Genomic DNA, 20935 nt, shown 5'->3' on the forward strand with positions numbered 1-20935 from the left:
ATTTTTTCACTAGTCTTCTTAAAAAATAATCCTTTTCCAGGATTTCCCTTCAAATATCTCAGTATCCTATAGACTGCTTCAAGATGTTCCTCGAAAGGAGAATGCATAAACTGGCTCACTACACTAACTGAGAAAGCAATATCAGGCCGGGTGTGTGACAAATAAATCAGTTTCCCAACCAATCTCTGATATCTCCCAGTATCAACAGAAACATTACATTCTCCCCAAAGTTTAGCATTAGGATCCATAGGGGTATCTGCAGGACGACATCCACTCATTCTTGTTTCTTTCAACAAGTCTATAATGTATTTCTGCTGTGAAACTATAATACCATTTTTTGACCGCGCAACCTCCATACCTAGAAAATATCTCATGAATCCCAAGTCCTTGATTTCAAAGTCTATTGTCAATTTCTCTTTTACTCTTGCCGTTTCCACTGTATCGTCTCCAGTAAGGACAATATCATCAACATAAACAATCAGGATAACAACTTTCCCATCGTGGGAGAATTTTGTGAACAAGGTGTGGTCAGCCTGTCCTTGGATGTATCCTTGTTTTTTCATGGAGTGAGTGAATTTTTCAAACCAAGCTCTAGGAGACTGCTTTAAAACATACAAAGACTTATTTAGTTTGCACACATTTGATCCAATTTTTTTTTCAAAGCCAGGAGGAATGTCCATATATACTTCTTCTTCTAGATCGCCATTAAGAAAGGCATTCTTAACATCTAACTGATGCAAAGGCCAATCCATGTTAGCAGCAAGAGACAAAAGAATTCTAACAGTGTTCATTTTTGCAACAGGAGCAATTGTCTCTGAGTAATCTATACCATAGGTCTGAGTAAAGCCTTTAGCCACCAAGCGAGCCTTGTACCTTTCAATCGATCCATCTGAATTATACTTCACAGTAAACACCCATTTGCATCCAACTCTCTTCTTGCCATCTGGTAGTGACGTAACACTTCAAGTTTTGTTCTTTTCAAGAGCTTTCATCTCCTCAAGTACAGCTTCCCTCCACTTTGGAATTTCTAGAGCAACCTGTACACTTTTTGGAATTTCTACACTAGACAATTTTGAAGTGAAGGCAGACATAGATGAAGACAAATTTGAATATGATATAAAATTGGACATGGGATGTTTAGTGCAAGATCTGACAGGTTTTCTAATGGCAACAAGATCATCTATATCAGGATACAAAATACGACTTTCAGAAACAGAGATAGACTTACCTTTTCTTTTGTTAGGAAATTGATCATTCCCCAGTTCAGATTCCTGGCAGTGTTGAGATGTGGACTTGTCCTTTCCTTTATGGTGCTTTTTCACAAAAACCTTTCCTTTCCAAGTCCCGTTTCCTAATTCAAATTTGTTTTGTTGAAGTGACTAATTATTTTGTGGCTTTCAATTAGATCATCACTATCATTTTTTTGAGGATTCTAATTGTTTTCTAGAAGAGAAAATGTAGGCTCGGATTCACAAGGTTCGCTACTCATGACAGGAGTAGGATCAGACAAAGAATCATGACCATTTTCTGTTGGTGCAGGTGTAAAAATCTTAGAATTTTGTGATATTGGCAAAGATAAGTTATTTAAAAAAACTCATGTCCTCAATTTGAAACGAGTCTTCGTTTATCTCCCCCCTTGAAGATGAGTGTCATCAAAAAAAGGTTTATTTTCAAAGAATGTAACATCCATAGTGACAGACATTTTCTTATTTTTTGGATCAAAACATTTATATCCTTTTTGGGTTGGGGAGTATCCAACAGAGACACATTTTATAGCACATGGCTCAAGTTTTCCAACATTTTTATGTTCATGAACGAAGGTTGTGCAACCAAATATTTTTAAAGTCAAATCAGTTAAAACACGAGTACTAAGAAAACATTCTTTGAAGATATTAATAGGAGTTTGAAAATTGAGAATTTTTTAGGGCATTCTGTTAATTAAATACGCAGCTGTTAAAACAGCTTCGCCCCATAAATAATTTGATACTTTATTTGAAAAAAGTAGAGCTCTAGCAACCTCTAGTAAATGTCTATTTTTCCTTTCGGCCACTCCATTTTGTTGAGGAGTATTAGGACATGAACTTTGATGTACAATCCCATTTTTTAGAAAAAAATCACCCAAGATAGTGTTAAAATATTCTTTGCCATTATCACTTCTAAAGATTTGAATATTTGTTTGAAATTGGTTCTGCACAATTAAAACAAAATTCTTTACAGCCTGACAAACATCTGATTTCCCATTTAACAAGTACACCCAACATACTCTTGTATGGTCATCTATAAATGTGATAAACCATTTTTTGAGAGAGAGTGTACTTGTACGGTTAGGGCCCCAAACATCACTGTGTATAATAGAAAAAGGTTTTGATGGTTTATAAGGCTGTATTGAAAACTGGGAACGATGATGCTTTGCAAATTCACATGCTTCACATTTAAACGAAGAAAAGTTCTTATTGTGAAATATCTTAGGAAACAAGTGTTTTAAGTAACGAAAACTAGGATGACCTAATCTTAAATGTCATACCATAATGTTGTCATCTTTATTATTCAAAACAGAAAAAGACTCAAAGCAGGAACTTATTGTTTTTGAAGGTAGTTGTGATGCAGATCCAATGTCAAGGTAGTAGAGTCATCCACTCTCCTTAGCACTGCCAATCATCTTCCCTGAGTTCAAATCCTGAAAGACACAGTGAGATCGGAAAAAATTAGTTTGACAATTTATATCTTGGGCTAATTTACTGACGAATATTAAATTACAAGATAAATTTGGAACATGAAGGACATTTTTAAGAGTTAATATTGGAGACAAGACAACTGACCCTTTACCTGCAATGACTGAAAAAGAGCCATCTGCGATTTTTATTTTTTGATTACCTGCACATGGACTATATGAAGAGAACATAGTAGATTCACCTGCCATGTGATCGGATGCTCCTGCATCTACTATCTAAGTATGATTGGGACTAACACTAAGAAATGCAGAATTACCTTTTGTTGATATAGAGCAAGAAGGGGTTGGAGACTCGAGGAGTTTGTACAGTCTGTCTAGCTGCTCCGTAGTGAGTGGAAACTGAGACGGAGGAGGTTGTTGCCCTTGATCAGAATTACTAGCCTGAAATGCACAACCACTTTTCTTCTTCCAGTTAGGAGGTTTGTCTTTGAGCTTCCAACAAGTTTCACGTGTATGCCGTTCGCGCTTGCAGTGATCACACCAAGGAACTCTGTCTGACCTTCTTCCCTCGTCAAGGTTCCTAGTAGGCAGAACTGAGCCTTCAGATTCAGATTGTTGTTGGTCGCCATGATTGGATCTAGTGTAGGTCTGTGATGAGGAAGGCCACCTGTTGTTGTTATTCGCCATAGGAGGCTAAGCGGGTATGCGAATCGGGTCGAACAAAAATATGTTGAGGAAAATTTTATAGTAACCCCTAACCCAACAAAAATATGTTGAGGAAAACTTTATGGTAACCCCTAACCCAACAAAAATAGGTTGAGGAAAGCTTTACGGTAACCCCTAATCCAGTGCTCTTGATACCATATTGAAAAAAATATATATAAAAGCTGTAATGTTTTATTCGTCAGCCTTAGGCTGGTTTATATAGTGAAGATACAATTATTACAATTGATTTTCTCCTTAATGGAGAATAAAGAAAAATAAAGATAATATTAAAGACAATAATAAAACCGGAAATAATATATTTTCCAACACCTTTGCACAATATTCTTTTGTTTAGGAATGAACGAGAAGGGCTGGGAAAACCTGAAGTTGAAGTTGAAGCCTATGAAGCTGAGCAGAGAATGAATGAGTAGGAAAGGCGTAGGAGTGAGTAGTTAGTTATGTATAGAATAATGCAGAAAGATAAGAATCATCTTGAAGTTCTATTATTGATGAGGTAGGACCAGAGAAAGAGAATATCTTTTTTGAGGGAGCCATTTTGGCTAGGCTGTTAATTAGTTATACTATCAGAACCATACAACCAAAACATATACAAGTTCTCATCTATTAACACTTTTCATTACATATTCATACTGCTATCTCAATAATATAATCAATCAAGCACAATTTGATGATAACTTGTTAGGGAAGTTTTAATAAGCAATCAAGATAGTTCATATTCATGAATGTACAAAGTATACATTGATAAAATGTAACATTAATTCACATTGATACAATGTACATTTGAAGTGCTAGTGATTAAAAACTCGAAACTGAATTAGAAGCCTAACAGACTTGTAAGGTTCACCTTTGCGATTACACAAACGAACAGCACGAATTCCTTCTTTCAGCTCTGATACAGGTAAACATGTTTGTCCAGCAAAATCATGTTGTCCAGAAAAATCACGTTCAACGACTTTGATGTATAATAGAGCCAATTCTGGACAAGTTAATGCAAAGTTTATCTCCTCATTCCAAACTGGAACCCACTCATCTTCAATTGTCCTTGTTACTTTTGTGTCTATATCAGCTGGCACTCCATGAATACCAACCTGCATATATATATATATATGTTATTATTATTTATTATGTTGAGGCTTACATGTTTGTGGGTCCGCTCCCCACCGAACTTAACCATGATTCTGATACCATTTGTTGAGGAGTCAGGGAGCGCCGAGAGTCTCAGAAGTATAATTACCTGAACACGAAAATCAGGAGGAGAGTAAAAATCGAAGTGTGTTTGGCCGAATTCTGAATGCCACCCTTCACCCATGTATACCAAAACCTGTTTTTTACATCATATTTAAATTAGACTTGGTTCAAAAATACAATACAAAATGAAAGATGATTTTCTTTAGTTTCAATTTCAAGTATGAATTACAAATAGCAATATTCTCTTTACCTGCAGAGTTTTCTGAACTGGTCGGTTTACTCTAGGATCAAAGATCTTATTATTGTTCAATAAGATGTCAGGTTTCTTGACATATCCACAACCACCATTGGCTTTGAACATTCCTTCCATATACCGAAGATAATGTCCATGTCCCTTTAAGAAGAAAACACAGATTGTAAGTAATTAAATCTCTTGAGAGATTTGTAAAATAGATTGAAAGCAGAGTCTAACCTGCATATTAAATGCTACCATTTGAGCTCCATGCATCCATCCATTCATAGGATCATAATTGGAGGAATCCACGCGTGAACCCTTTGGATATACTCTAAGCAAATTCCGTTGGGTGAATCTAAAAAAATTGGTGTTGAGAGAGTTTCACACTCTTAATAAATCTAATCCACCGATTAGGATTAACTGCTGTTACTACTTAGTACAGTCACTGAATCAGTAAATTTAATATGACTTTTGAATATTGAGAGTCTAGACCAAAAAGACATTCAAAATCACCTGACAATATCAGTTGCACGAGTTTTGGCGATTTCTTCAAGAACTTGCTCACTCAAACTAAGACGCCTAACTTGATCATGATCCAACAGCCAATGTTCTACATTACCTTTTGGCTTCCCAGCATGAATAGAAATCAAATTTCTATACGCCAGACTCTTTTCCTCCTCACTTTCATCATCCGATTCATCCTAATTAATTGCAAAAAACAATAATTAAGCTATTTAGAAACCTTAACTGATTCAAGATATAAACACGTTCTCTTTTTGTGAAAAAAAACATTTCTTTTATAAAACAAAAATCACTTTTGGAATTATTGTCACCTTATGATTGAGTTTAGATCCATCATCTTTGTCCTCATTCGACTCAACTTCTTCTTCTTGTACCTTTTGGCTTTGATTTTCAGGAGACTCTGGTGGTTTAGTTGAAATAAGAATCCTTCTTTTCAGCGATTCTGGTGAAGGAAATTTCTTCATTTTACGTGAATGATTCGGACGAAACAACATACCTCCAAATATATCATCCACCATCTGCATTCAAAAATATTAATTTCAACTAAAAAAATGTTACTAAAATTTTAAAATATGCTAGTGGTGATTCTACAAACTTTGGCGACTTTGCGTTGAAGAGGTGGAGTTATATGGTCTTCAAAAGTTATTACAACAGGATACTCAGAGGCCTCAAATGCATTGTCCCTAATGGCATTCAAACAATCTCTGAGTTTCACTGAAGAAGTCAGAGTCCTACAGCTCAAAAAATAAGTCCATTAGTTTGTGTTATATGCATATGAACTTTGTGTAACTCTGCACAAATATGGTATTTAAGAGAAAATCGATACCCTCCATGACGAACTTCGACGTCATCTTCTCTTGAATTTGGCCACAAATCGAGCTCAATGACTCTAACTCCTTTTTTGAGAGCATTTATGATTGGGGTAGTACTGCTTTCACTGCTCAATTGATTTCCAGTTAAATAGGAGTTGTGGCCTGTGTACAAGAAATAATGAGCCAAAGGAGAACTCATGTCATGGTGCACCTGGAGATACAAATATATCAAAACATCCAAAGTCATGATCCAAGACAATCCAAAAGGCCTATTTGCAAAATAACTAGAAAATGGTGTTTTCCCTTTCTATTTTTACTTAGTATCCGATCTTGCGACCGACTAATCTAAGAGAACCAATCCCATTGTCCACTAACAAATGACTCATTTGAAGCCAGAGTTTGCCAGAGTTTATCAGAATTCTAACGTGAGACCTTAAGCGGAGCACGCTCTCAAGTCCCAAGCGGAGCGTGTTTTCTCATAAAGAAACAATGAAACTAAGCATGGAAAACAAAGGATCAATCAGCACACTTTTGAAAATAATAACTAGTAATAAATAGGATCACTTCAGCTAGGCATTTCATCGAATGGTAAATGTGCAACCATCCAGTGTTGTCCAATGCAAAATTCTAAAAAATACATTGATTGATAGCCCCAAACAGTGCAAAAATAATTTCACAAAATAAAATAGCTGCACATAAAACGCAAAATGGAGCAAAAACTATAAAGCTTATTGAATGCTGTGAAAAAGATTAACATCGCGTTGTTTACAAAAACTATAAAAAATACATTACAATTATTCTAGTCAGAATTTTACTATGGAGTATAACGAATCAAACTCTGATTTCTCCAATTGAATATTTTTTAATTATTAATTTCGTTGGATTAATAAGATATGTTACACTAATTTAAAATATCTATAATTGTTTAAAGACACTAAACCTTACTATTTTTGGTTTTAATAATATATATATATATATATATATATATATATATATATATATATATATATATATATATATATATATATATATATATATATATATATATATATATATATATATATATATATATATATTTGTTATATAAATATATAATCTTGCGGCTTAAATCTAATAATCTTAAAGAAGGGATGACAAACGGATATATCCGTCCCGTTAAGATTCAACCAGTAAAAGTTAAAAAAAAACGAGACGAGGTGGGACAGACCTAATTGTGGAGGAAGGTTTAAAATATAGATCCGTTTTAAAATCCGCGTCTTTTAAATCTCAAAATATAAAATTTTATATTAATATTTGTGTCCGTAAAATATAATAGATAGTTAAAGAGTTGTAAATGTTAGCAATCTTCTTCTTTGAAATCATATTATATTTCATCTAGTGTGCCATATAATGTAATCTTCTTCTTTGAATTCATATATAACTACTCCTTAATTTGAATAAAAGTTATTTTTGATGAGTTTCTATGTATTCTGTCTCAAGATTGATTTTGTTTAATTTTTGTTTAAACAATACAAAAGATTTATTTATTTTAACAAAAAGTTGCAACAACTAAAAATATTGTTTCTTCTAAAAATATTACCTGATCAACAAGGGGACCATTAAGGTCACCAAAGAGATAACGAAAGAAAGCATCAAAATGAAGGCCTCTCCTTTGAAATATATTGAGATGCTTTAGACTATGAAAAACATCTTGAGCATGTTTTTTGGTAGCATCATTATTCTCCTCGCCTTGAAAATGAACTAAAAAGTTGCATAGTTCATCCATGTTCATGGTACCATTTTGTGTATACTTATAAAAAATATTGTTGATTTCCTCTGGTGGTTCAACCACCTTAAGCTTAAACATTCTATTGAAACAAAAACAGACTTTGAAGTGTTGTTTCATTGATTTGTTCCTAGAGGTTTGTCTAATACCAAATTTGGTTGCCATTGTTTTTTGTTTGATTAATGATGTTTCTTGAGGGGGAGATAACAGTGAGATGGGATGAAAAGTGTGAAATTTTTTGGGATTTTAAAATTATTGTCTATGGCTTGGAGCTCAAGTGAGAATTTATGCTATTACTATGTTCATAAGGAAGGTGAATAACAAGATGAATGTAAATTGGTTTTGTTAACTTTATCTATGTAAAGAAGAAAGAGATGGCTTGAGATTCTTTTTGTATGTAAGAGTTAAATGAAATTTAATCTGTCCCCCTAGACTAAGATGTTATAGAGTCCAGGGTCAAAAAGTAGAATCAATGATAGGTTCTTAAAAGTTTCTCAAATCAAATAAAAAAAAAATGAAAAGTTACTTAAAAGAGTATAGTGATGAAATGACAGAGTTTTGTCGTCTATTATGTTCTCTTTGATATACGAGATCAATTTCTAATTTTTAAAGTCTGACATACGAACTATTATAGATTTTTTTCTTCCTATAATCACCTTTTTAAAAGACTAATATGTCATTAAAGCCTATTTAAAAATATGTTTTACATTAAGGTTTTTAAATTTGTTTTTACTTTTTCTTTACATAGTCCTCTTATGTATGTTAAACATGTATATTCTATGCATTTTATAATGAGTAATTCATTTGAAATAAAAGAGTATCATAAAATGAATGATTTATTTTAATTTTCAATGCATCTTTTCCAATTTACCATCTAATTAATGTTACTTTCATCATTCTCAATACATGATAAGGGTACTTTAGTAAAAATATCATTCTCTTTTTCGTTTTTTTTAATATCTGTGACATGGTCAATTGAATCACTGTGAGACAGAAGAAATAATCAAATTTGTTTTTAAAAATGTTTAAGTCTAACATTTTTATTAAATAAACTAGGTTATAAATATCTGTAAAACAGTCAAGGTTACGAATGTTTGTAAATCAGTCTGACGTATTCACATTCCTTTCCTTTGCGGGCGAAAAAAGACACCCGGTTTATATGAAAATAATAATGTGTCAGTCACTAAAGAGCTCACTTAAACCACCCATGATGGGTTGCTCTAGTATGTTCCTTAGATGAAAGTAGCATCAGATGATAATCAAGTTAAAGTTAGGAATATTCAGTGTGATGTGCTGGTAAAGCTAGGTAGAAGAGAAGCATTCATGTTGAGTGGAAAGGATAAAAAGGAATGTGAAATATAAGGTAACAAATTGAATCCATCCTTTTAACCAAGTATTTTCAAATGTAGTAAGTCTTTAGCTTTTAACTCTTAAAAACACCTTATAGAGATTAATTATTTCAACTTATAATATAAACTGTTTATTAGAGTTCTCATTATTTTAGAAAGATGGATTCAACTTTTTGCTTTCAATAAGCAACTGAAAAAATTTAACCAAATTGATCCACATATATTTAAAATAATCCAAAAATTTACCGCACAGAAAAAAAGAAAAAGAAAAACTCATTAAGGTTACAAATGGGACACATGATGTCTTCCTTAATCCTATGACTATTTTTAATTTACAACAAGTTACAAAACATATACAAACTCGGTATGAAAACTGCACTATTGGAACTAGATTGAAAGGCGAAGGAAATGATACATCAAGCACAGAAGGAGAGCTTAAATAAAATCGAATCGCATAAGAAGCCTAACTGACTTATACTGCTTTCCTTTTCGGTCGTAGAGTGGAACAGCGCGGATCCCTTGTTTTAGTTCTGTGATTGGTAAACAAGTTTGGCCTGCAAAATCATCTGTCTCAGACATGTCATATTCTTGGACTTCCACTCTTAGCAAAGCAAGTTCAGGGACAGTTAAAGGAAAGGTAAACTCTTCTTCCCATGTAGGTACCCAATTGTCCTCTTTTATCTTTGTTTCCTTCATTGTTACATCAGCTGGTACTCCAGCTATGCCAACCTGCCTCGCAAATAGACAATGTAAGCGCATGCAGGAAGTACCAATGGTATGTATCTTATGATTAATAGTAAGATTCAATTCATGATTCGAAAAATAGGTCTTTCAAATCATGATTTGAATCTCGATTTGATAACCACACTTTACACTAGTATTTATGTGGATAGACAAGACCAAATATGCTGTAAATAAACCTTTAACTTTCCAAATGCACTCTAGAAAATTCATAATATTATATCTCCTCAATTTTTTTTAAAGCTTGGTATCCGGCCTTACGGCCCAACTGATTAATCTAAGCGTACGTTTGGATTGATGGAATGAAATGTAATAAACTTAAATTCCGTTGTTTGGATTAATTAAAAATGGATGGAATGGAGCAGAACCGAATGAAATGCATTTCATCCCATTCCATCACTTTCCATCACTTTTTGTTCCCTCTAATTTGGGTGGAATGATAAAATTGCTCTCTTTCGTCATGAAATACACAAACAATGGAATGGTATCTTTATTCCATTCCGCTCCGCTCCACTCCATTCCGCTCCTTTCCGTTCCATTCCGCTCCATTCGTTTTACCGTATCCAAACATAATCTAAGGGAATTAATTCCACCGTCCATTTGCGGGGGTCCCATTTAAAGCCTGATCAATTCTTTGTTTGGACTAGCCCAACACATGAATTGTTAGCACCTAACATGATTCGAACCTGAGATCTTGAGTGGAGCACACTCTCTTAATTGCCCTTAATGAGAAACCATTTTCATCAGACTGACTAATCAAAATTGTCTAATCTACAAGTAGTAAAAGATTAAATACTACACAAGTTAAGTTAAGACAAACACAATCACTATTGTCTTAAAGTAGCAAAGGAGAAATAGTATTGGTGTATAAGGAATTGACAAGTTATACGATGAAGTGAGAATAATTCTAATAAAACAAAATAATCTTACCCTGGCATAAAAGTCTGGTGGAGAATATAAGTCAAAGTGAGTTTTGTCGAAATCTATACTCCATCCATCTCCCACATATATTTTCACCTATCATGTAAGATTAAATTAAAAATGCGCATTTTGCTAACTGCTTCATTTAGATAATATCCTCCCTCACCTTAAGAGTCTTCTTCACTTGCAACTTATCTTTAGGATTGAATACCTCATTATTTGGACCTACATTCATAAGAAAGTCTGGTTTTTTTACATAACCACAACCACCATTGGATCTAAACATTCCATGCATCAACCAAAGATTTTTGCCATATCCCTGTAGTTGGATTAAAGTCTATTAGTCTAACGTATACCAAATTTACAAAAATTACCATTTTTAAGCAGAATGATTAGAGACAAATGAAAAAACACTGATCATCGACATTAATTTTAACATTAATGTTGCCATATAATATGTAACATAATAACATTTAATAAGTTTAGAAGGAATGATAAATAAATTTTCAACACACAAACAAAACTAATATTGAAAAGGCTAATTAGTAACACTAAAGAGAAAAAATGAAAAACAAGATGCAAACCTGCATATTGAATGCAACCATTTGAGCACCATGCATCCAGCCAACCATTGGCTTGTAGTTGGAGGAGGTGACCCGTGTACCCTTCGGATATATCCTCAAAAAGTTCTTCTGGGTGAACCTATCATACAAAGTTGAAAGCATTATACTTAGAATGTTGAAGAGTTTTATGAAACGTGCAAGAGAAGTAGTAGTGGATCATTTTGACACATAAATATAGTACAAGAGAAAATGATATTTTGACACATAATGATCCATACATTAATCATGATATCAAGTGTATATTTGAATACGAATCGTGGTTAATGAATATCGCTTGTATTTGAAGACATGAAAATCATGTATATTTGAACATAATTTAGATGATTAAAAGATATGAACATCATGCATATTTGAACATAACTTGGGTGATTAATAAATACACACATATATTTTAGAGTTTAATGGTAGTGCACTGTCAGTGTAAAAAAGTATTACACATGCATCCAATCAAAATATTTTAAAGTGTCAAATCATATAAATAATTTAAAATTTAATAGCTGACTTGGCGGGATACATGGTTGTCATTGGTTGACAGTGTAAAAATAATTTACACGGTCAGTGCACCATCATTTTTCTCTATATTTTAACATCTGAAAATCGTGATTAATGATGTTTAAAATCATGGTTAGGTGTGCTTAGTGAATAATCAATGAATTGCAACACCGTGTTATATCCATTTACAATCTACTGAACATAACTAACCATTAATAATCTAATTTTTTGTCAAAATCTGATACCAAATTTATGTGTCAAAAGAACACGGAACTATTGATGTTTGATATGAAATCAGATATACTACCTAATAAGATCAGTTCCAAGTGACTCAGCAGCCTTTTCAAGAGCTTGTTCACTTAAGCTAAGACGTCTCACTTTATCCTCTTCAACTTTTAAGGCTTCCTTAAGACTACCCTTAGGCTTTCCAGCATGAATAGCAATTAAACGCTTATATTCGCTCTCTTGATTTGATTCATACTCATCATCACTTGATACATCATCATCATTCAGTTGATTTGTGTCAGAGTCGCCCTGTAAGAAGATTGTTTGAATTGATTTATTTAAGTTTATCTACTTATATGAGCTCTTTTGAGACGGTTTAGAAGAGCTTATAAAACATCTTATGACATGATCATACGCTCTTCAGAATAGTTTATAGAAACAACGTATAGATTGTATATGAAAACAACTTATACTTTATATAAAAATAGCTTATACTTATATGATAAACGCCTAACTAAAGTTGTTTATCCAATAAAACTAAACCAATAGGACATTGTATTGCGAAAATAGAGGCTTCTAGAAAGTGCAATTCTTAGCTTTTCTCACCTTATCATCTTCATTTTGTGTATTTACATTTACAACATCAGTGACTTCTTTTCTCCATTCATCTTCATCAGAATCCTTCGAATTTGATTTCAGCAACTGTTTGGAACTCTCCCTCACGCTTTTGGAATTTAAGTACTCTTGTGGAGGTTTTGTTGATATCATGATCCTATGCTTCAATTCTTCAGGTGAAGGAATATTGTTCAAATTTTCATCAATTGGACAGAACAACATATCTCCAAATGTTTGAGTTATCATCTAATATAAAAACAGAATGATGATTTAATTCCAAAAATTTTGTGAACCTGGACGAATATCTCCTTTCAGATATATCAAAAGGGTAAAAAAATTTAGCCCTTACAGAATTTCCACTTTTTGTTTTTAGTCCTTACAAATAATTACCTGAGCAGCTTTTTTTTGAAGGTCTGCTTTAAGATGGTCTTCCAGAGTAATTATGACTGGATAAGGAGATGCAACGAAAGCGTGATCTTTAATGGATCTCAAACATTTGATCAACTCCACAGGTGGTGTCAATGTCCTACATTCACATGTAAAAAAAAGTAGAATATATGAAAAAGCTAGTTATTTAGCATGAACTACCATAAAAAAGTTAAAATCAAAGAAAAAGGAATGTTTAATAAATTTAAAAATCGGAACCAAATCAAATCGAAAAGAGAACCGAACTGTGTGTCACAAACTGAATTGATGTTTAATTAAATAGTTCAGTTTGTGAACTGTCCATCACAATTTGATTTTATCATTTTGGTTTGGTTTAAGGGTTTGGCTTTTAGTTCGGGACAAACCATTGATGGTTCGTATCAGTTTTACCGAACTGCAGTAGTGGTTTATTTTAGTTCGGTTTTTCTTCATGAACTAACTATGAACAGTCCTAACAAGAGATCCTTGTTAGTGCCTATATATAAATTCATGTGATCTACACTTTGTGATAACTCATTCATCAACCTAAGATAGGTCTGCAGAACATGAAATTTGAGTTCTATCAATTACTTATTCTTCCACTCTTAATAAAAGATACACCAGCATGAGCTAAACAGTTTTTTAAAGAGACATACACATTTCAAATAATTAGTAGTTTTTCATGCTCAAATAGTCTTATGCAAGGTTATCAAGATCGGAATCTTGCATAAGACCGGGATCTTGCATAAGATCGGGAGGGAATAGTATGATTGTAAAACATAAGATCATAACTAAGTTCGAAAGGTCCTATCCAATTATTTTTGTAAGATCGAAAAGGCTCATCAAGATCGTAAAACATAAGATCGTAACATAAATTGTAAGACACTACTAAAACGAAAAAAATATTACGATATATCTGAAGTATTTTTACATGATATTTTAGTAGGCAAGTGTATTTGTGGAAAAATGACTGCTGCCAAACTGTTATTTTTGCACCTCTGCATCTTGTCATCCTTCTCGGCCTATAATAGTGGTGGTCGGAAAATGGCTGACCATGGCCGGAATTGACCAAGATGGCACGCAATCAATGGTTTTACGATTTTTTCACAATTTGGATACAACTCAGGATTCTACTTAAGATCTAGATCGTTGAGGTGAATGGGATCACAAAATCGTAAGATTTTAAGACCTAGATCGAGATCTTGACAACCTTGGTCTTATGAATGTTTCCCAACTAGCATTTTAAATTTTAACCCGTGATGAAATAGGTTACATAACTAATCCGTATTAGAATCGGTTATTTAAAAGCAACGGCATTTATCGGTAAATCAAAAAATCTTACTAAACATACATTAAAACCATTTTGCAATGTGTTAATCAGTAAAAATATAAATACCTTCCATGTAAAACAAGAATATCATCTTTGGTGGAATTGGGCCAAATATCAAGCTCAACAACTCTCACACCTCTTTTCAATGCCTTTATAATGGGAACATCACTACAAACACTGCTGAGTTGATTTCCAGTGAGATAGGAATTATGGCCCGTATATATGAAATAATGGGACAATGGAGCTGTCATATCCTGATTAACCTGAATTACAAAACAAATTATCATCCCTAATAGGTTAAAACTATCACAATCAAATTGTTAATTCTCATTTATGAAAATTTGGTAAACTTAATCGTGTAACAACATTAAATGAAATTTTCATATCTAAGTAGAATCAATTTCAGAGCATAATCAATTCTACATTTGGTGTATGCTTTGGTTTCACGTTTAGAATACCCCGAATTGATTCTGGATGTGTATAATTGATTTTAACATGTTTCGTTGCTCTCGAATATAATTGATTATACTTTCTAGAATTGATCCTACTTGAATATAGGATTTGACTTATGAGTCTGAACATAATTTTTACACTGAAATTTACTGTTCAACTCATTTTTGAAGCGATTTATTCATACATAAATCACTTTATTTTCAACTCACTTTTAACCGGAATCAATTTCACATAATCAATTCATTTAAAATCAATTTTCTTCTCAACGGAACCAAACACACACAAACCAGACCAATTAAAATCAATTTTCTTCTCAACGGAACCAAACACACACAAACCAGACCAATTAAAATCAATTCTACACTATTAAAATTGCTTTTTGCGTCTTCTAAAATTGGGAACCAAACATACAGTTCAATGAATGAATGCGTAATCTAAATCATGAGATCTGAAATCAAAGACCAAAATCTTTTACTGCACTTAAGGTGTTTGACTAAACGTCAAAGCATTGAATTGAAACAAACATAGAAAAAGCAACTGACTCTGACACATTACCTGAGATCTAATCGGAGGATTGAATTCTGGAGAAAATAGGTAATGATGAAAATCATCAAGCGCGAGGTTATGCCTCGCAAATTTCGTAATGTGATGCCGCTTTTGCAAAACTTCCTCCACCACCTTTTGCGGGTCAAGTTCATCAATCTCCTCCACTACCTCGCCCTGAACCTCCGCGAGGAAGCGGCGGAGCTGGTCGGGAGTCATATGGGCCCCACCTTCGGAGTACTTGATGAAAAGCTCCCGGATCTCCTGAGGCACCACCGCTTCCCCGGACTTGAAACTCCGCCGGAAGCACACGCAGACTCGGTAGCTTCCCATATAATACTAGTAATTGGTTTGTTAATGCAATGCAAATGAAATTGAAATGAAACTAAATGAAGTTTTTTTTCCTCTTCTTTGAAATGAAATTACTACACAGTTATTGTATACACTATCAATAATGCTTCATAAATTCATAGATAAGCTAGTGTATTTATTGTGTGTGTGCACTCATAACTCATGGATGAATAAATGTGGTTAATAATAGTATAACACATGGAAATTGAGGTGATAGAGAAATCAATGAAATGAATAAAGTGATCCAAGTACAGCACATACTTCAATGATCTAGGATTTTGCCATGTGAAATTTTGAGAGAGAATCATAGTAATGTTTTCATTTCTATTTTTTTAAAGTTGGTATGGGACACGAGCAATTTTAGAAATGGGGTAAACAACCAAGTTGTATTGGTTTGATAACTCAACAAATCACACATGACAAGAGACAACTTAACGGGAATATTATTTTTAAAAAAAGGACAATAACATATAAAATATGAAAATACTTTTTCTTTAAACAATAAAATTAGAAATGGCAAGAGTTTGATATTCAAACTAAGTTGACATTTCAAATTTATCATCTTATTTAACAACTTTAATATTTATCAAAAGGTTTTAAAAAATATATTCCTCTGTATCACAATGACAAGAAAAGTTGCAGCGAATAAGAGAAGGAAAAAAAAAATTCTTCATAACGGAAAAGATAGAAGATAGGAAATTCAACAATTGTTTTTGTCTTATTTTATATTTTTTTATAAGTTCTTTGTATTTAATAGGTGTTCTAGGTCGGCCAAAGCGGTCCAGGAGAAAAGAAGGCTCAAACGCTAAGACTCACCAAATATGATAAATATAGATCAAATGTCGATCAACAACTAACAAGAAAAAGATAAGACAATCAAAGTCATTCAAATGATTCCACGGCTCACCGCGTTTTACGAGATTCCTTGACAAATCAAATACAACAAATCTCTTTATATAAGAAAGAAAAACGCGGGTCGTTTTAGGATAACTTATCTCTTGTTAGTATAGAGTGCGCCTAAGAGTTGGTGGATTACGTTTTAAGTCTTTTTCTAGTTATTTTGCAGATGCTTTAATTCTCTTATCTTTTCGGAAGAATTAAGATGAACGTATGAATAAACGTGCAGAAATTGTTGGTGGAGGATATGGGGATTGAAACAGTCTAGATGGGGTAAATAGACCATTCCCCAAAAACCATTTTAATTTTTTTTTTATATAAAATCAGAGTTTTTCCGACAGATGTGCATATTACATGCTTTAAGGCCAATTGTTGTTACCATTAGAGCATATAACAAACGGAAGAAAAAGATAATGGCAGTTTTATAAAGTATATGATTAAATGGATATTGCAATTAACTTAGATTATCAGTAATCACAACATCTGAGAAATCTAAACTTTCTTAAAGAAGCATTTCAATAATTATCATAATTCAATTTTCACTCGCAATTTAAATTGAATTTGATTAATCGAATGATCAATCTAACAACAAGAGTTCATACAACAATAATCGTATGAGAGAATCTTCAAATGACTAGATTTATCACAAACCTAAACTTTAATCACGAAATCGCTATAAGCAAATAAATCCTAACAACATGTTATTCTACGAAAGCGATACAAACCTAAGCATGCAAAACTATGCAAAAAAATTAGAGAGAGAGAGAGAGAGAGAGAGAGAGAGAGAGAGAGAGAGAGAGAGAGAGAGAGAGAGAGAGAGAGAGGATGAGGAGGAGAAGAGTACACCAGATATATAATGGTTTAGCTTTATCATCCTCGCAGGAGCTTAATCCAATCTTTAATAGTTTCCCATTTGAAATTTGTTATTATTCTAATATTAATAAAATGGCAATTGTTTATAGAAAATATACAACCACTTGATACAAAATACTCTTGAAAAATAGTTATTCTTCTTATCTTGATCCTCTCTTGTTACATACGACGTCTGCTTCACTGATCTTTCAAGATCCGCATGATCTTGACTTAAATCTTTCAGAATCATCAACCTGCTCCAAGTCTTCGTATGTGGCAATCACTCTAATCCCGCCAATTCCTTGAGCGATGACCTGTCTATAGAACATAGAAACTCAGACTTCGTCTGTAAACTTTCACATAGCTCTACCGAAGTAATTCTGGAGAAAAGACTTTTTTCTTTTTCCTACTGGATTTCTAAACTCCAACAACATCACACAATCTGAATCTTGACCTGCAAGAGTCCATACAATAATAATCACAAGAGAGGGTGTTCAAATGACTAAATATATCACTGACATAAACTTTAATCACGAAATCTCTATAAGCGGAAATCCTAACAACATGTTATTCTACGAAAATGATACAAACCTAAGCATATAAAACTATGCAGAAAATTAAAGAGGGGGATGGAAGGAGAAGAGTACATTGGATATATAGTTGTTCACCTTTATCATCCTCGCATGAGCTTAATCCACTCTTCAATGATTTTCCATTGGAAATTATTTAGTCTTCCAATAATAATAAAATGACAATTATTTACAGAAACTGTACAACCATTTGATACATGATACTTTTGAAAATAGCTAGTCTACTTATATAGATCCTCTCTTATTGCATACCGCATCTGCTTCACCGATCTTGTAAGATCCACCTAATCTTGACTTAAATCTTCCAGAATCACCAACCTTCTCCAATCTCTGTATGTCGTAATTCCCTTGATCCCATTGATTCTTGAGTGATGACTTGTCTGAAGAACACAACAACTCTCACTTCGTATGTAGGCTTCCACATAGCTCAACCGAAGGAATCCTAGAAAAAGACATCTTTTTTCTACTAGATTGCCAAACTCGAGCAACACCACACAATCTGAATCTTGACCTACAACTCAAGAACTTCACAAACATCAACATGAATGAACCTCCTCTACAATAGATCTCACATTCTCTAGAATCGAGAAGTAATAATGATGTTGACATTGCTAGAGGTTGAGGATGAGTTCAGATGCTAAAGATATATTTGAAAAGGTGTTCTTTGAAAGTGTGTTTCCAAGTTTTTAGAAAGACTTTCAAAGATATGATTATCATCACAATAATCATTCTCATTATTATGGTGAGAAATTCAAAATGACAATCTAAAAAAATAATTATTGAGGGAGAGAGAAAAATGATTTATATAGCTGCTTGAGATTGTGCACAAAATGAGTGACGAATTTATGTCTGATTCAAGTCAAGAACATTTGTCGATTTGAGTCAAGTGAACAAGTAGAGTCAAACAAGATCAACATAAAAAAAGTTACCCATTTTTCTGTGATTTGAATGAAGTAGAAATTGTGATTTGGGTCAAATCGGACAGGGCCAACAAGAAAATATGTGAAATTGTGTGATTCGAGTCATGTGTAAGTTGTGATTCAAATCAAACTGGGCAGTGGCTAATAGAAGCTTGTGCGATTCGAATCATGTGTAACTTATGACTCGAGTCACAATGTTGTATGATTTGAATCAAGTGTAAATTGCGATTCAAATCACAGACACACGATTCTCTTATTTTTCCCTATTAGATTTGATTTGAGTCATATATTGTGTTTGATTAAGGTCACACACATGAAATCTCAATTTTTTTATATTTTTCAAAATAGTTTGAGATTCCACTTGATACATAACTTGAACCAACCTCAAATATGGTTATTGTTCCATTAACTTAACCAATTGACTTAAAGCATAATGATCATACTCAAATATAAACAATTTTATTTATGCATGAAAAATACCATTTAAAAAAGCATTATAGTCAATTATAAGATACTTTCAAAGATCTAACTAGAGGAGACTCAATTATGAAAGCGATAAATGATAAACAATAATAAATTAGACAAGCAACAAAACCAAAGGCCTAGAAGGCAGAGCAACTTCAGTTTCCCCCTTTTTTATGCTTGGAAAACTTGCATTGTAATTGAGTCGACATGAGCATTAAGTAAAGTGTGATCAAGTCTTTCCTTCGTGCTTCCCCTAAAACACTACACGATCTCAAATTTTCATAAAAAATAAATCAAATCTAGACTCACATTTTAACTTACCCCCCTTTGACAAGATCAAAAAGAGATGAACGCTAATGAGTCTAAATGCAAAATAATTAGCAACAAAAAAATATATTCCAGAGAAAATAAATCTAAACATATATGCAGAATAATATACAACAAATAGTATGATACATCACATATACATGAAAGATAGCACATGCCGAATGCAACGAATATGCACAACAATGACATGAAACATTCAGTAGCTAAACATAATGGTTAATTCACATACAAAATCATATTGGAAGAGGGATAAATAATACATGAAATATGAACATGGTTAAACCTAGTTGTTATGTTCATGCACATAATCAAAGAATGCACTTAACAATATTCTAAATGCAAAAACATAGAGTTAAAATGCAAAAACGGGATGAAGAAAATAATTATGATGCACATAAAAAGAAGTAATGAATGACCGAAATGCAAATAATATGATATGAACATGTAACACAATCAAATGATATGAATGAAATAAAATGAAAGACTTTTTGTAAAAATAGAGGTTTTAATGATGAAATGAAATAATGGAATGAAAACTGAAGAGACACGCTTTAAAACTAAAAACTAAAAGTTATGATTCGAATTAGGTATACATGTGATTCTAATCAAGTAATTATTTTTTATGAGAAGCTAGTTGTGGTTCGAATCAGATGGCGGTGTGATTCGAATCAAATGAATCAGTAGTTTTTCAAGAAAAATGAAGAGGTCTTGATTCGAAAAATATGATGTCATGTGATTTCAATCATGAAGCAAAATCTTAAAAACTTAAACGCATGTAAAATAGTTTTTATGAAATTGAAGAAATGGTAAGTGAGATTTTTTAATGCTAAAGAATTTTAATGAATATGCTAAGAGGGTTAATTCCAGATGAAAAATAATTTTAATGATGTAAGGATGAATGAAGAATACTATTCATA

General features: G+C 32.9%; 2 protein-coding genes across 2 annotated transcripts; both read right to left on the reverse strand.

The window, feature by feature from the left end:
- Positions 1-4060: 4060 nt before the first annotated feature.
- On the reverse strand, positions 4061-8259 carry LOC127118546 (phosphoinositide phospholipase C 2). The gene is made up of 9 exons (XM_051048757.1): positions 7734-8259; positions 6169-6365; positions 5938-6073; positions 5654-5860; positions 5334-5521; positions 5058-5175; positions 4836-4979; positions 4632-4718; positions 4061-4485 (listed from the first exon to the last, which is right to left on the reverse strand). The coding sequence occupies exons 1-9, from the start codon at positions 8082-8084 to the stop codon at positions 4186-4188; spliced, it is 1728 nt and encodes a 575-aa protein (XP_050904714.1). The 5' UTR covers positions 8085-8259; the 3' UTR covers positions 4061-4185.
- Positions 8260-9525: 1266 nt separating this feature from the next.
- LOC127118547 (phosphoinositide phospholipase C 4) lies at positions 9526-16345 on the reverse strand. Its single transcript, XM_051048758.1, has 9 exons — positions 15629-16345; positions 14687-14883; positions 13276-13411; positions 12877-13131; positions 12353-12579; positions 11515-11632; positions 11097-11249; positions 10940-11026; positions 9526-9997 (listed from the first exon to the last, which is right to left on the reverse strand). The coding sequence occupies exons 1-9, from the start codon at positions 15947-15949 to the stop codon at positions 9704-9706; spliced, it is 1788 nt and encodes a 595-aa protein (XP_050904715.1). The 5' UTR covers positions 15950-16345; the 3' UTR covers positions 9526-9703.
- Between the last annotated feature and the right edge of the window lie 4590 nt (positions 16346-20935).

Source organism: Lathyrus oleraceus, chromosome 2 (genome assembly GCF_024323335.1).
Source record: "Lathyrus oleraceus cultivar Zhongwan6 chromosome 2, CAAS_Psat_ZW6_1.0, whole genome shotgun sequence".
Classification (NCBI taxonomy): Eukaryota; Viridiplantae; Streptophyta; class Magnoliopsida; order Fabales; family Fabaceae; genus Lathyrus; species Lathyrus oleraceus.